Source organism: Pelodiscus sinensis, chromosome 28, assembly GCF_049634645.1.
Source record: "Pelodiscus sinensis isolate JC-2024 chromosome 28, ASM4963464v1, whole genome shotgun sequence".
Lineage (NCBI taxonomy): Eukaryota > Metazoa > Chordata > Testudines > Trionychidae > Pelodiscus > Pelodiscus sinensis.
The window spans coordinates 13,963,583-13,978,314 of NC_134738.1; the positions used below are offsets into that span (position 1 = coordinate 13,963,583).

General features: G+C 42.2%; 1 protein-coding gene across 1 annotated transcript in view; it reads left to right on the forward strand.

Moving 5' to 3' along the window:
* The window catches only part of UNC5D (unc-5 netrin receptor D), a 359,887-nt gene that overhangs the window by 291,264 nt on the left and 53,891 nt on the right, over window positions 1-14,732 (forward strand). The window contains exon 14 of the mRNA XM_075910658.1: window positions 6,569-6,653. Coding sequence (XP_075766773.1) covers window positions 6,569-6,653 — 85 coding nt within the window. The remainder of the gene's footprint in view (window positions 1-6,568; window positions 6,654-14,732) is intronic.

The following is a 14,732-nucleotide window of genomic DNA, read 5'->3' on the forward strand; positions in this document are numbered from 1 at the left end:
AACACTAGAACTAGAAGGGACCACTTGAGATCATCAAGTCTAGTCCCCTGCCCTCACGGAAGGACCAAGCATCATCTAAATCAGTGGTGCTCAACCTTTTAAAATTTGCAACCCCCAGCCCTGGGAAAATTTTGGTTCAGCAAAAGAAAAAAAGGGGGAGGGAATTTTTTTGTTGAGCACAAGAAAAATAAAAATGAACAAAGGCGCTGGGAATGTTTTTTTGCGGCTCCTTCAATTTAAAGTGCCAGTCCACTCCCCTGCCACTCCCCCATGCCGCGTGTACGTCAGGCGCCAAGCTGGGAAAACAAAATGCCGGCTGGTCCAGTGCCGCGACACCCCCTGGAAGATAGCCGTGAATCCTTAGGGGGGGTTGCGACCCATGGGTTGTGCACCGCTGATCTAGATCATCCCTGATAGATGTTTGTCTCACTGGCTCTTAAATATCTCCAGTGATGGAGATTCCACAACCTCCCCAGGCAATTTATTCCAGTGTTTAACTAACCTGATAGATAGGAAGTTTTTCCTAATGTCCAACCTAAACCTCCTTTGTTGCAGCTTAAGCCCATTGCTTCTTGTCCTGTCCTCAGAGATTAAGGAGAATAATTTCCCCCTCTTCCTTGTAACACCCTTTTAGGTACTTGAAAACTGCTATCATGTCCCCTCTCAGTCTTTTCTTTTCCAGACTAAATGAACCCAGTTCCTTCAGTCTTCTCTCATAGGTCATCAAGAGTACGTCTACACTGCGGCGCTATTTCGGGGAACTTCTGGTATCCCGAAATAGCTATTCTGCATCTTGACAGTACGTCCATTATTTCAAAATAATGGACATACTATTCTGAAGTCCCTGTAAACCTCATTCTATGAGGAGTAAGGGACATTTTGGAATAGTGGATTATTTCAAAATTCGGAGCTGTATAGACGGTGCCAAATGACAAAATAAGTTATTTTGAAATATACTTGAAATAAGCTACGCAATTTGCTTAGTTCAAATTGAGTGGCTTATTTCGAGCTAAGGGTGCAGTGTAGACACACTCCAACGTTTTCTCCTAACTATGAAACCTATGCCAATCTAGAAGACTCACATTTTCTTACTGGGTTCCTGATGCCAATACACCACTCCCCTGAAGAGCTCCTTGAGTAACCAGGGTCTTAGATTCTCCTTTCCATTTTATCTGTCACAGGCTATTTATATCAATGACTGACTCCATGAACATTGATGGATATTAAGGTGGTGCTATCAAATAATCTGTGACGATGAGAGATGGCTGAGAAGAGTCACTGTTTAGAGTGAAAATTGCTCTGTTGGCCCACCAAGCTTGTTTGTTTGAGGATTTTCTCAGGGGGTGGTGGTGGTTGTCCTTCTCACATCGGTTTGTTCTGAGAGGATATTTCCATAGTGAATGACTTCCGAGCTAACTGCCAGTACTGCACTGAGCATGACAATGTTTCTTGAAATGGAGGAGCTAAATTTGCATCGCTAAGGGTACGTATACACTTCACACTTATTTTGAAACAAACTATTCTAGAAGAAATACTCCGAAATAGCTTATTTCAAAATAGCACGTCTACACTACAGGGAAGCCACAAAATTAATCCAAGATGGGTTTCCCTAATGTGTACGCGCTACCTCAGTTTAGAGCCCCAGGAGGCACTGGGGAGTAAATAGTTTGAGTGGCCATAGGGAGAGGTATTTTGAAATAGCACCAGTGGAGCGTCCACATTACAGCTATTTTGAAATACATTTCTCTTTCAGAATAGGCATTATTCCTCATGGAATGAGGTTTGCAGAAGTTGGAATAAGACATCCGTTATTCTGAATTTGTTTCAAAATAACGGAATTTCTGTGTAGATGCTCGCATTGTTATTTTGAAATAATATCTGTTATTTCGAAATAACTATGCTGTGTAGATGCACGCTAAGAGATGATATTTCAGGAAAAAAACCCTTTTTTGAAAAAAGCGCAAAACCCTCCTTTTTTAAAAGGAGGGCGGGTTTTTTTTTGAAGAAGGGTTTTTTTTCCAAAAAAACCACGGCCAGACTACTTTCACTTTCAAAAGATCCTCTTTTGAAAATGAGATTGGAAGAAGATATGTAAATCCCATGGGATATTGCATATCTTCTTTCGAAAATTCTATGAAGTCTAGACATAGCCAAAATGAGAATCAAAGGATATTCAGTTTGCCTTTCTGCAACATAGCTACACTGGGTCAGGGCCTCCATGTGGTGCTGGCTGCACCTTTTGGTGTTCATGTTTTATGTTGTAAAATGGAGTGTCAGCTGGCGGTACTAGCAGTTCTAATTGGGCACCTCTTGGATACCAGGGATCCTTGAGTTAAGATTCACTTTAGACTCTGTTTGATTTCACTTGACAACTTTTGTTCTGTGCATCCAGGTCTGTCTCTTATTGCTTGTTTGACTGAAATGCCATTTATAGCCTTCCCTTTCATAATTCATTGCCACTTTCACACACACAAGAAAAGCCTCAAAACCATCATGTGTATTTCGAAGAGATTGATAGTCATCTGTCATTGGAAGGGATAATATTGAGCACACAGCAATCTGTGATGTATAAAAGGAATTTGTATCTCTATGCAGGTTTAGTTTGTTCAGGAATGGACATTACAAGGAGATCAAGTCAGTGTAGCTATTCAGAAAGGTGATGGGCAAAGGAATTATTAAGCATCAGATGATTTTAAATTATGTGCTTCCCACAAAGCAAATACATTCAAGGTGTGTTTGGTATATGCAATGTAATTTTTTTTCCTCTCTACTGTGAGTCTGCAATAAAATCTTGCAAACAGTTGCAAATCACAATAGCATCTCAGGCTATGTCAACACAGCAGAGCTTTTCTGGGATACCTCTGTTATTCCTGCAAAGCTATGCCACATCCAAGGAACACATCCGCTTTTTCGGAACAATTTCAGGAAATCCTCTTCCAGAAAAAAAAGTGGAAAAAGGGATGCAAATTGCAGTTCACAATTTGCATATCTTTTTCCGACTTTTCTTTGCCTTCTAGACATGGCTTCCATGTTTTACTGTTTATCTGAAGGTGGGCAAGGCTGACACACTGCAAAAATCTGGAAACTATTCTTTCTTTCTTCATGTATGTTGGCTTAACAAGAGTGTCACTCCATTATGGTTTCAATGGAGTAAGTTCTGATTTACATCATTGTAAGTAGGAGGAGCAACAAAAAATTACCTGCAATGGCTGTGGTGCATAAGCATTAAATGAAATGAAATGAAAAAAAAAATCTCTGTAAATCCAGTTTGCTTTGTAGGTGTTCTCTCCATTATGAGATATTCCTGATGAAAAGAACAAGCAGTTGCAATTTAAAGAAACATGTGAAATTCACTGGACAGGGTAACATTGGGAAAAGGTGCTCAAGGAAAAGTTAAATCGTAATTGAGCTTTGCAAACCATAAGGACCTTTACCGGTGACAAGATTCATAACATTAACAGATCCTTAGGTGGAGAATGTGGGGCAAAGATGAATGCACAGTTTAGGAAAGAGGAGACTAAGGGGAGATACGAGGTCTGTAAAATCATGACTGGCATGGAAAAAGTGAAGTAGGAAAAGTTATTTACTTGTTCCCACAACGTCAGAACTAGGGGGTCACCAAATGAAATTAATAGGTAGCAGGTTTAAAACAAACAAAGGGAAGTATTTCTTCATGCAGCGCGTAGTCAACCTGTGGAACTCCTTGCCGGAGGATGCTGTGAAGGCCAGGACTTTAAAAGGGTTAAAAAAAGAGCTAGATACATTCCTGGAGGTAGGTCCATCAATGGCTATTAGCCAGGATCGGTAGGAATGGAGTCCCTTGCTGCTGTTTGTTAGAGGCTGGGAATGGATGACAGGGGAGGTATCACTTGATGATTCCCTGTTCTGTTCATTCCTTCTGGGGCATCTGGTATTGGCCACTGTCAGCAGACAAAATACTGGGCTAGATGGGCCTTTGGTCTGACCCAATGTGGCCATTCTTTTGTTCACAGATAATTATTTTTTTTAAAGTGTTAACTCTGCCAGCTTTTTGAGATCTAGCAAAGCTCAGTTTAAAGGTTGTCAGTCAGGTGTGCATTTTTATGCAAAAAAAGTGTTAAATAGAGAACTCGGAGCAGGTTGTTTCGTTGTCAGATCAAATAAAAGCTGCCAGGTAGCAGCTGTTCCCCAACTGATGGAGAGCCATGTCAAAAAACCAGAAACTTTGTCTAATGTCTTGACACTCTGGGGCCTAGGAAATCTGCCATTTTTTACCTCCTAATGCGGAGCGTCTTTCTTGATGGCACAGATAGTCCACTGCATTCAGTCCCTGTGTTCCGATTCCTACGCTTGCTCTTGTGGTTTGAAACGTGGGAGCAGACCTTTGATTGAGGTGAAGCTGTGATCATTTTTTTTCACCAGAAGTCCCTGTTGTCCAGTGTGATTCACTCTGAGATGAGGCAGAGATCTTTAACTGCTTCATACCGTGGACATTTCAAAGGCACGGGAATCACCCAACCACTGCCTACTTTCACTGGGAATTAGCTGCCTAAACTGCATTTGCTGCCTTTGATAATCCACCTCCTTCAACATTTGTGGGTTTTCTCAACATCCCCAAAGAACTAATTTCTCCCTCTCCCATTCTAATGGAAGCCCTAAATCTCAAAGTGTGTGCCTACAACAATAAAGAACGAGCTATACTTGGGGGATTATCACACACAAGGTGTCTAACCAATGTAATGACGGCCGTGCCTCTCTAGTATTGATATTAAGACCTAGTTAATAATGAATCTCATTGCCAGAGGGCTCTGAGCGTGGGGTTTTTTTTAACATGCCGCATTCTTAGCAGTAGTGAAAGAGACTAATGATAACCAGCATGTTACTGAATCATGTTCGTAAATTGGAAGAACAAATAACTTATTTTCTAATGAGTCTCGAGCTGCGCAGCTGTACCGCAGCTCTCTGGCTTACAAGAATGCAGCTCACACATCAGTAATGTTATTAAAAGGATGCTGTCTCTCCCTTGAAATTATGATCAGCAACTTGTATGCTTTGCCACTCTCACATTGGTTCTTCTGATGAAAGACAGGGTGAGAGCTTCATTATCTGAAGGGGAGGAAGAAACCCCGAGGTTTTATTTTTGCAAAGGATCTTTTTGTCATGCCTAACCAGTTCATTTCTTATCATAAACACGAAAATGCATTAAAAAGCACTGTGCTCCGTGGGCTAGTGATGTAAAAGATTTACTTCAAAGCCATTGCTACAGAGAGAGAGAAGAAAGCTCAGGAACGCCACATGAACTGTGGGACTGGACTGGGATGAGCTTTGAACTTTTTGGTGGGCTAGGAAAAAGCTACTGAGGATTTTAAATTGAGAATCTTTCTGACCATACATGGTATTGTTTTCAAGACAAAAGCAATGAAAGAAGTCAATTTCCTAAGAAGCTAGATGGCTCTGAGGATTTTTAATGGGTCACAGATTCTTCCGCCTTTGTGTACTGCAGTGGCATTCACACCCAGTTCAAAAGTGGCTGGAAAGTTGCAGTGGTTTTATGTCATGTCCTCGCTAGGAAATTTGTTTGAGGACCACCCTCACAGCTGGAACTAGACAGAACTTTTGTTGTCAGTTTCAGCGGTATTGTAGAATCATAGAACACTAAACTGGAAGAAACCTTCAGAGATCCTCAAGTCCAGTCCCCTGCCCTCACGGCAGGACCAAGCACTGTCTAGCTCATCCCTGATAAGTGTCTATCTAACCTGCTCTTCAATATCTCCAGTGATGGAGATTCCACAACCTCCCTAGGCAATTTATTCCAGCACTTAACCACCCTGACAGGTAGGAAGCTTTTCCTAATGTCCAACCTACATCTCCCCCACTTCAACTTAAACCCTTAGCAAAGGGATTAAGAAGTGTACGAGCCCATCAGTTTCCATGAAGGAGTCCCTCCTTGGCAGGTGGCATTAATATCAGAGTGGGCAAGACGTCTTTCTCGACCTAGGTGTGAAGAGAGGACTTCAGTCATCAAACCCATGCATCCTACATCTTTCACTGGTGCAAAAATACCCCCAAGTCTGCTCTTTCAAAAACCAACAACAGGGGCAGTGAGGACCTGATCCCAATAATGGTCTTTGGGAAATATTGGCATGCGAACAAATAAGCAAAGCATTTTATTAAGATGTAATTCCATAATTTGATAATGGCTCACCCTAAAAGGGTGTTACAAGGAACAGGGAGAAAAACTGTTCTCCTTGGCTTCTGGTGATAGGACAAGCAGCAATGGGCTTCAACCGCAGCAAGGGAGGTTTAGATTGGACATTAGGAAAAACTTCCTACCTGTCAGGGTTAAACACTGGAATAAATTGCCCAGAGAGGTTGTGGAATCTCCATCACCAGAGATATTTAACAGCAGGTTAGATAGAAGAGATGATGTGGATGGTGCTTGTTCCTGCCGTGAGGGCAGGAGACTGGACTTCATGACCTCTTGAGGTCACTCTATGATTCTATGAGGTTTATCTTTATGTCCAGAGTATTTGCAGAAGCTTTGGATTGGGAAAGTCCATCAATAACCTCTAAACTTGTTCTGTTGTAGGAGTCAGTTTGCTGATACCACCTGGCGCTATCCCAGAAGAGAGCTCATGGGAAATCTATCTCAGCCTCAGCCAAGGGGAATCCAGGTGAGAAACCAAAAAAAATCACAAGGCAATTCCATCCCAAATATGTAATCCCAGCAAATACATTTCTAGGAGCCATCATGCTAATTACTGAACTATGCGGGCCTCATTCCACCCTTCTTTACCCTGGTATAGGAATGACTTGGACACACAGTAGTAGAATCAGGCACATTGTGTGCTACCATTCTGCAAACACATCCAGATATGAGAACTCTGCTGAAGGCCGGGATAACTCAGGAGGCATGGGTTTCTAGTAAGGAATCTTGTATTTCTAGTTCAGGGCTGGCCAACCTGCAGCTTGCAAGCCGCATGTGGCTCTTCCCCCGCCCCCCAAATTGCAGCTCGCGATACCTCCCCCGTGGCTCGCAAAGCCACCCCTGCTCCCCTAAAATCGTCCCTCTGGCCCCTGGTTCCCTGTGCTCACCATCTGGCGCGACGAAGCAAAATGGCACCGACAAGATGCTGCTGGCCAATGGGAGCCCGATGTGGTCAAAAAGCCACCTGGCGTTTTGTTTAAAGGGGCAGTGTCTTTTTTTGTTGTTTTGTTCAACCAAACCTGGCTGGGGCTGGGTTTGTTTTTGTTTTTTTTGCTCGGCAACTTTTTTCCCTTGGCCCTTAGCTCTATATCCCCAACTATTGTGGCTCTTTGCCTTTGGCTCTCAGTCAAGGCCCTAGTGCATAGATCATCCAGTTCCTAAGTGATACCTAACTCTGCGCTAGCAGCGAATCAGAGTCCACTCCCTTTGCTGGCTGGCTGTTATTACAGACTCTCACTGTCCCAGCAAGAACTCAGTAGGCTATGGGAGCAGAATGGCCCTTTCAATCATTAGAAGCATGGTTCTTCTATGTTGCATTTGGCAGGGTGCTGAAGAGGGTGTTTAAAGTGTTTTCCTCCTACGTTGTTTCTGTTTTATGGATAAATAAAGAAGTTCGTTCTCCCAGGCTTTCAATCCAGCACCATTACATTCACTTTAAGGAATTAGAAATGAGCAAAGCTGTTAACGAGGCGTTTGGTAAGTTCAGGCAGCTGTTCTTTGTGCAGTTGTCTCTAATGCGCTGCCATTATCTCTGCCACATAAAATGTACCTAGCTGTTTTTTTGGGCCGTTCCATAAACTAGGTGGCCATTAGACAAGGGAAAGGGAAGTCTGAATTTTGCTATCAGGCCATGTCTTCACTAAACAAAAGATTGATGCTCCCAGGATTGCTCTTCCGGAGTTTGACTTAGCAAGCCTAGTTAAGACTCACTAAATTGAACTGAGAGGGTGCCCCCACCGGTGGCTGGTACTCCTGATTCTGAGGAGGAAAGGAAGCCAATGGGAGCATTTGCTTCCATCAGCCTCCCGCTGTGGGAACGCCGGGAACCTCAAAACAAGGTACGTCGACTCCAGCTACATAATTAACATAGCTGCAATTGCGTATCTTGATTCAGTCTTCCCCTTTTGGTGTTGACCTGGCCTTGGTTATGCCAGGAGTAAGTGAGAGTAACTCCACTAGTTTCAATATAATCTCCATCAGAGTGAAAGAAGAATTTGACCATTTCTTCAGATAAGGTTTTTTTCCTCTTTTTGTTATGAAGAAAAACAGTCAGAGAAACAGATGGTTTTAACAGATTTTGATAGCTGTTCTCATAAAAGGGATTTTCTGGTTCCCAGTGGCTTTAATTTCTCACACAACATGGTTATAAAGAATCAAAAGTGCTATACCAGTCCCTTGTTTTCCAGAGCCTGATGGATTTTGCTGATGAGCAGTGCTAAGTCTGGCACAAGCTATTGTATAGGGTCTGCTAAGTTCTCTCTGGAAGTTTTGTTCTCAAATTCCAGGAGACTCAGTGGAGTTACAAATTGAAATTTTAGAGGAGAGTTTAGTGACTGAAGTGAGTACACTTAGGGCACAGTTACATAGCAGGACTAGAGCCGAAATAAGCTTCGCAACTTGAGCAATGTCAATTGCGTAGCTCACGTCAAAATATCTTATTTCAGCTTTTGGTGCTGTCTACACATTAGGAAGTCCAAGGAAGAGTGCTCTTTTTCTGACTTCCCTTATTCCTTGTACAATGAGAATTACAGGAGTTGGGGTAAGAAGTCCTCCAGCTCGCCGTTATTTCGACATTGGCAAAATAATTGCTTGTCATGTAGACACGGACTATGTTATTTCGGACTAACGCTAGTTAGTCCGAAATAACACTGCTGTGTAGACATATCCTTTGGGTAAGTCTAAACTACACCTCTCTTCAACAGAGAGATGTAGATTAGGCACATCATAATTGCTAATGAAGTGGGGATTTAAATATCCCATGCTTCATTAGCATAAACATGGCCGCCACTTTTTTTCAAAACGGAGCTTTTTTGAAAAAAAGTCACAGTCTAGATGCGAATGTTTCGAAAATACAACCCTTTTTCGAAAGATTCTGTAAACCTCATTTTTTAAACCTCAGATTTACAGGATCTTTTGAAAAAGGGTTGTATTTTCGAAAGATCCATGTCTAGCAGCGGCCATGTTTATGCTAATGAAGCGTGGGATCATTAAATCCCCGCTTCATTAGCAATCTCGACAGAAAGGAGTAGACAGAGAGATGTAGTATAGACATAGCCTATTCAATACTTGTACCGTATTGCTATCATGCTCATACACAAATTTTAGGGGATGCAAGATTGAAGTGGGTCTGATCCCAGATGTACCTCTCACTGGTCGCTAATTGTCACACAGTAATCCTTCATGTTTAGAGCTGAAATTTCATCTCTCTCAAATGCAAACAAATGGGAAAGAAAAGAGTATTGGTCTGTTAGGAACCCAGTTTTCAGTGTGGGTGATGCTTATTCCAAGTCAAATCATTCTACTGCTGCATTATATTTTGTACGTGCTTCCTTTTGGGTTCTTGTCCCTAAGTTGAGTCTCAGCAGGGTAATTCTGAAACAAAAGACAGGACTATGTAGCACTTTAAAGACTAACAAGATGGTTTATTAGGTGATGAGCTTTCGTGGGCCAGACCCACTTCCTCAGATCAAATAGTGGAAGAAAATTGTCACAATCGTATATACCAAAGGATACAATTAAAAAAATGAACACACATGAAAAGGACAAATCAAATTTCAGAACAGAAGGGGGATGGGGGAGGGAGGTAAATGTCTGTAAGCTAATGTGTTCATTTTTTTAATTGTATCCTTTGGTATATATGGTTGTGACAATTTTCTTACACTATTTGATCTGAGAAAGTGGGTCTTGCCCACGAATGCTCAACACCTAATAAACCATCTTAATAGTTTTTAAAGTGCTACATAGTCCAGTTTTTTGTTTCAGCTACAGCAGACTAACACGGCTACATTTCTATCACAGGGTAATTCTGTGATGCAAAGGGTGTTGGCAGACCATAGGAATGGCCCTATTCCTAGAGAGCTTGGAGAACCCAGGTTGAAACATGCCAACGTTCATTAGTTAAAGCATCTCCGCGAGGCAGATGAATTTGGATACATTCAGCCGACGGACACGTCATGTGGGAAAGATAAGACCAAAACATCCCAAGTGTGTCTGTTAATTTTGGCTGTGTAGCTCGAGGCATGTAGGATATGCAGGTACACGGCATGTCAGGATTGAGATGTTTCCGAGTAGGTACCCAGAATGATGTTCACGGGAGGAGGCCAGGTATCTGGGGAGCCCACCGCCGGGCCTCAGGGGTGCAGCCTTGACAGGGTCTGGGGTTCAGTCCTGAGGGTGGGGTGGTAGGAGCACATCCTGCCATGTCTGGTGGCAGGGGCCAGGAGCCGTGGCCAGTATGTGTGTGAGGGGGGGCGGGGGGAGTTGTGGCTGAGGGGCTCAGTGAACTCCCAGCCTGCCGCGGCTTCCGGACTCCGTAGCTGCCCTTCCTCTTTCCCCAAGCACCCTCCGCTCCATCCCTATTCAATCAATGCCAGCCCTTCTTCGGCCAGCTGAGTGAAGCCCTGTAACTGGAGGCAACTGGCATTGACGTCCCCTGGTCCGGCAGATTCCCTAGTATGGGACCAGTCAGGTCCCAAGGGTGCCTGGACCAAGGAGGTCCAACCTGTGTTCCCATTTGAGTGTATCTAACATGCACATGAGAAACTGGCACATCAGGGAGTTGTTTTCTTCCCCTTCTGCTGTGCTTATTGACTTGGAGTTGCACTCGCTTCCTGGGTAAATATAACCTGTCACTTTGTTTCCCTGTGATGTATTTACTCAAGACAGTTTGTCACAAGCACTGTGGTTCCTATAAACTACTTGATATCTGCATTTCTCAACTAAGCAGCCTGGGTCTTGTCTTATTAAATAATTTTAAGAGTAAAGATAAAATTCAGTCAGCCCAGGGCAGTCAAAATCTTAATTTCCGCTTTTTGTTCCTACTACTAAGCCCAGTGTATGTGTCGTTTAAGGGTTTGTTTGCACTCCCGTGGAGTACAAGTTGCCTTTTTTCTCTTGCTGTTTACACTCAGATTCTTTATCTTGTGATCCTAACAAATCTCTGCCTAAGTAGTATCAGCACAGTGCTGGGCTGTGAGTTCTCCAAGGAATTATAGGAACAGTGTTGGCAGTTTAGATTTTTTTTTGACCCCTCGGTCAAGTTAGGCATCATTTTCCTCTCTGAATTCGGATAGGTCTCCGTTCTGCGTCTATACTGCGCAGCTTTTAGCGACAAGGCTGTGTCGACCCAGTCTGGTTACTAAAAGTCAGCTTCTCGCCAAAGGATCAATGCCCACAAAACAGATATTAGACAGGATCACAGAGAAAAAACAGTTTCTTGCCATTTCAACCAGAAAGGACATTGCCTCAATGACTTAATTACCTGCATCCTGCTTCAAAAGCCTTTTAAAACTGCACTTGAAAAGGAATCCTCTGAACCGTTATTCATGCTAAAATTCGACACTTTGCGCGGGGGTCTTAACAAAGACTCTAGTTATCTTACCCATTACAAAGATAGCTTCCCCAATTATCACCTCTAATATCATTAGCTCACAGACATTTACCTCTTCCCCCCCCTCGCCCCCCGCATCACCCTTCTGTTCTGAAATTTGATTTATCCTTTTCATATGTATTCTTTTTTTTTTTAATTGTATCCTTTAGTGTACATGGTTGTGACTATTTTCTTCCACTATTTGATCTGAGGAAGTGGGTCTGGCTCACGAAAGCTCATCATCTAATAAACCATCTTGTTAGTCTTTAAAGTGCTACATAGTCCTGTATTTTGCTTCTGTGGATGTTGTTTTTTGTCACTTTTGCAGACAAAATATTTCCATTCCAATGACTGGGTTTTACATTGCTGTCCAGAGAAAATATTGCAAAAAAGAAGTCCTGTAAAAACTCCTTGCCTATAGAGTAAATATGTTGTTATATTGGCTTAGATAGCTACATAATTCAGTGAATTTTAAAGGGAAAATACCTACAAAGTTCTGTGTTTTTCTCTTGGTTTTCAAAGTATAGAGATTTTTTTCCCCAAAAACTTGTTATGAAACCTTCTTCTGCTTTTCTCTGATAGCCGAACTCCTTTGTGAGAACTTTTATATTCTGTCCCCATCTGCTGCCATAGTATTCTGATCATTTTCACTGAAAGATTAAGATACGTGAAGGGAAGGAGGGGGAAAAAAAGCAGCTGTTTTATCTGCAAGGATTCTGCAGAAGTGAATGAAAATGGGTTAATTAAATACAAGTAGCAAATTTTGCCTGCTGTTTTATTTTTGTGGATAGAAACAAGGGTGGTGAACCAAACGAGAAAATTACCATAGGGAGATTTTTTTAATGAAATCCTATAAAATGAAACAGCGGCAAACATTGATTTATTTTTCTATTATAATACATGCAATATTTCCTTTCCAAATAACGGAGACCACATTGGTACATTTTTCAGTGCCTTAGCTTTTTTGGAATAAAACAGACTTGCTTAGCAGCAGCAATATCCCGTACTGACATGCTGGAAAACTGGCTCACTTTTATTGCCCCTGGGTTTTTTTGTTCCCCATGGTAGAGGGAGCTATAATCTCGGCATAGTTAACAGGCAGGAATATTTCTAAACTACCTTTCCTCCCAAATCATTTCACTGGCCCAGCTTAAATAATGGATTCAAGGAGAAGGGTTTTCCTTACTCATGTTCTGCTCTGTGGGATCCTTAAAGACACAAGAGTAGTTCTTGTAAAGTTTCATCCACCCTCCCCGGGTTTCAGATACGGCAGTCGCATTTTATATAAATATCCACGCATTGTGCAGCGGCAGTCAAAAAAGCAAATAGAGTGTTAGGAGTCATTAAAAGAGGGATAGAGAATAAGGCAGAAAATATCTTATTGCCTCTATATAAAACCATGGGATATCCACATCTTGAATACTGAGTACAGATGTGGTCGCCTCATCTTAAAAAAGATATGTTGGCATAGGAAAAGGTTCAGAAAAGAGCAACAAAAAATGATGAGGGGTTTGGAACGGTCCCATATGAGACAGCTTCCACCCCAAGTTACAGAGGCTTAAGGGCCCTCCAGATTTGGGTCAGAGGTTTTGCTGTGTGGACAGCAGAGGGAAAGGGGAGTTACAGTTAAAATCTAGGTAAGAACCTAATTTCACAGTGCAGGGTGGAAAGAACATTGGAAATAATGAACCTGTTCTCCTATCCTTTGCCTGTCTTGTCTGTTCAGACTTTAACGTTTTTTGGGGGTAGGGACTACCTCCTACTGGGACTTGGGGTCCTTGCAGTATAGAGGTACAGTCACAGGTAGCTATTCTTGGCAGTAATGCAATAGAAACAGTAAACTGTCTACATTCAGTATCAAAAGACTGACTGATGTAGGCTCCTTGTTTTTCCATACGAAGAAATCGCACATACTTAATAGATCAGTCAGGTGCGGCATAAGTTTCCTTTACCCTCATTTTTGGGATTAGAAGTGATAGACCAGAGATGACCTCAGCAGTAATGTTTAAGGATTGGAAGTGAATCTGTAGAACTGGAAAGCCAAATGGCATGGGGTAGTTTAGACCTTAAAGAACAGCTGGATTTCTTAGGAGATGCTAGAATTTGGCATTTTTTGGCAAGAGACTAATGGAAATCCTCTACCCATAATTTTTAAGGGTGGGTTTTGGAGTGGAACAGGATTTCAAAGGGCATGTCTACACTAGAAAATTATTTTGAAATAACTACTCCCAAAATAACTATTTCAAAATAAAAGCTTCAGGGAGTAGCCAAGTTAGTCTGTACAGGATAAACTTAAAAAACAACAAATGGTCTGGTAGCATTTTATAGACTAACAAAACATGGAGATGGTATAATGAGCTTTCATGGGCACAGCCCACTTCTTCAGATGACCAGTGTTGGATGTCCAGAATTAAAATAAATGGGGTGGGGGGAGAAGGAAAAAAATGGGAGGGGGAAAACAAGAAGAGGCAGTGGGTATAAAAATATCAAGGGAAAAGCCTAGCTGGAATGTAACAGAAAAAACAAGTAGTCTATAAACACCTAAAGACTGCATAGTCAAAAGAAGAGGATAAGAACCATTAGTAAGCAATCTGAGAGGAAGAGTACTAACAACAGACACTATACAGACCAAGAACCATTGGCACCTTTGTTCTTTGGTAGGCTGATAATGTCCCGGCCATCTGGTATCTTTATATAAGCCATTAGCATGATTATCAAACTTGTGAATGAATCCTAGTTCCAGTCCTTCCCTGTGTATTTAGCTTGTGGGATTGGTCTGTAACAAGACAGCCACTTGAAGATTGAAGTGTTCTCCAACAGGTTTTTATATGTTCCCTCTACAGATATTTGATTTGTGTCCATTAATTCTTTCCCATCGGGACTGTCCAGTTTGTCCAGGATATATTGCAGTGGGGCATAGCTGGCATTTGATGGCATAGATTACATTCCTGGATGTGCAGTTAAATGAACCTCTGATTTGGTGGCTTATGTGGTGGGCTCCAGTAATTAATTTGCTTGTATAGATATATGGGCAGAGTTGGCATAAGGGCTGACTGCAGGGCTGGGTTACTGGATGTTTACTATGTAGCTGTGTAGCGTAGCCGGGTAGCGTGTAGCTGTCTAGCATGCTACATAGCTACATCATAAATAACTGGGTCTGGCCCACGAAAGCTCATC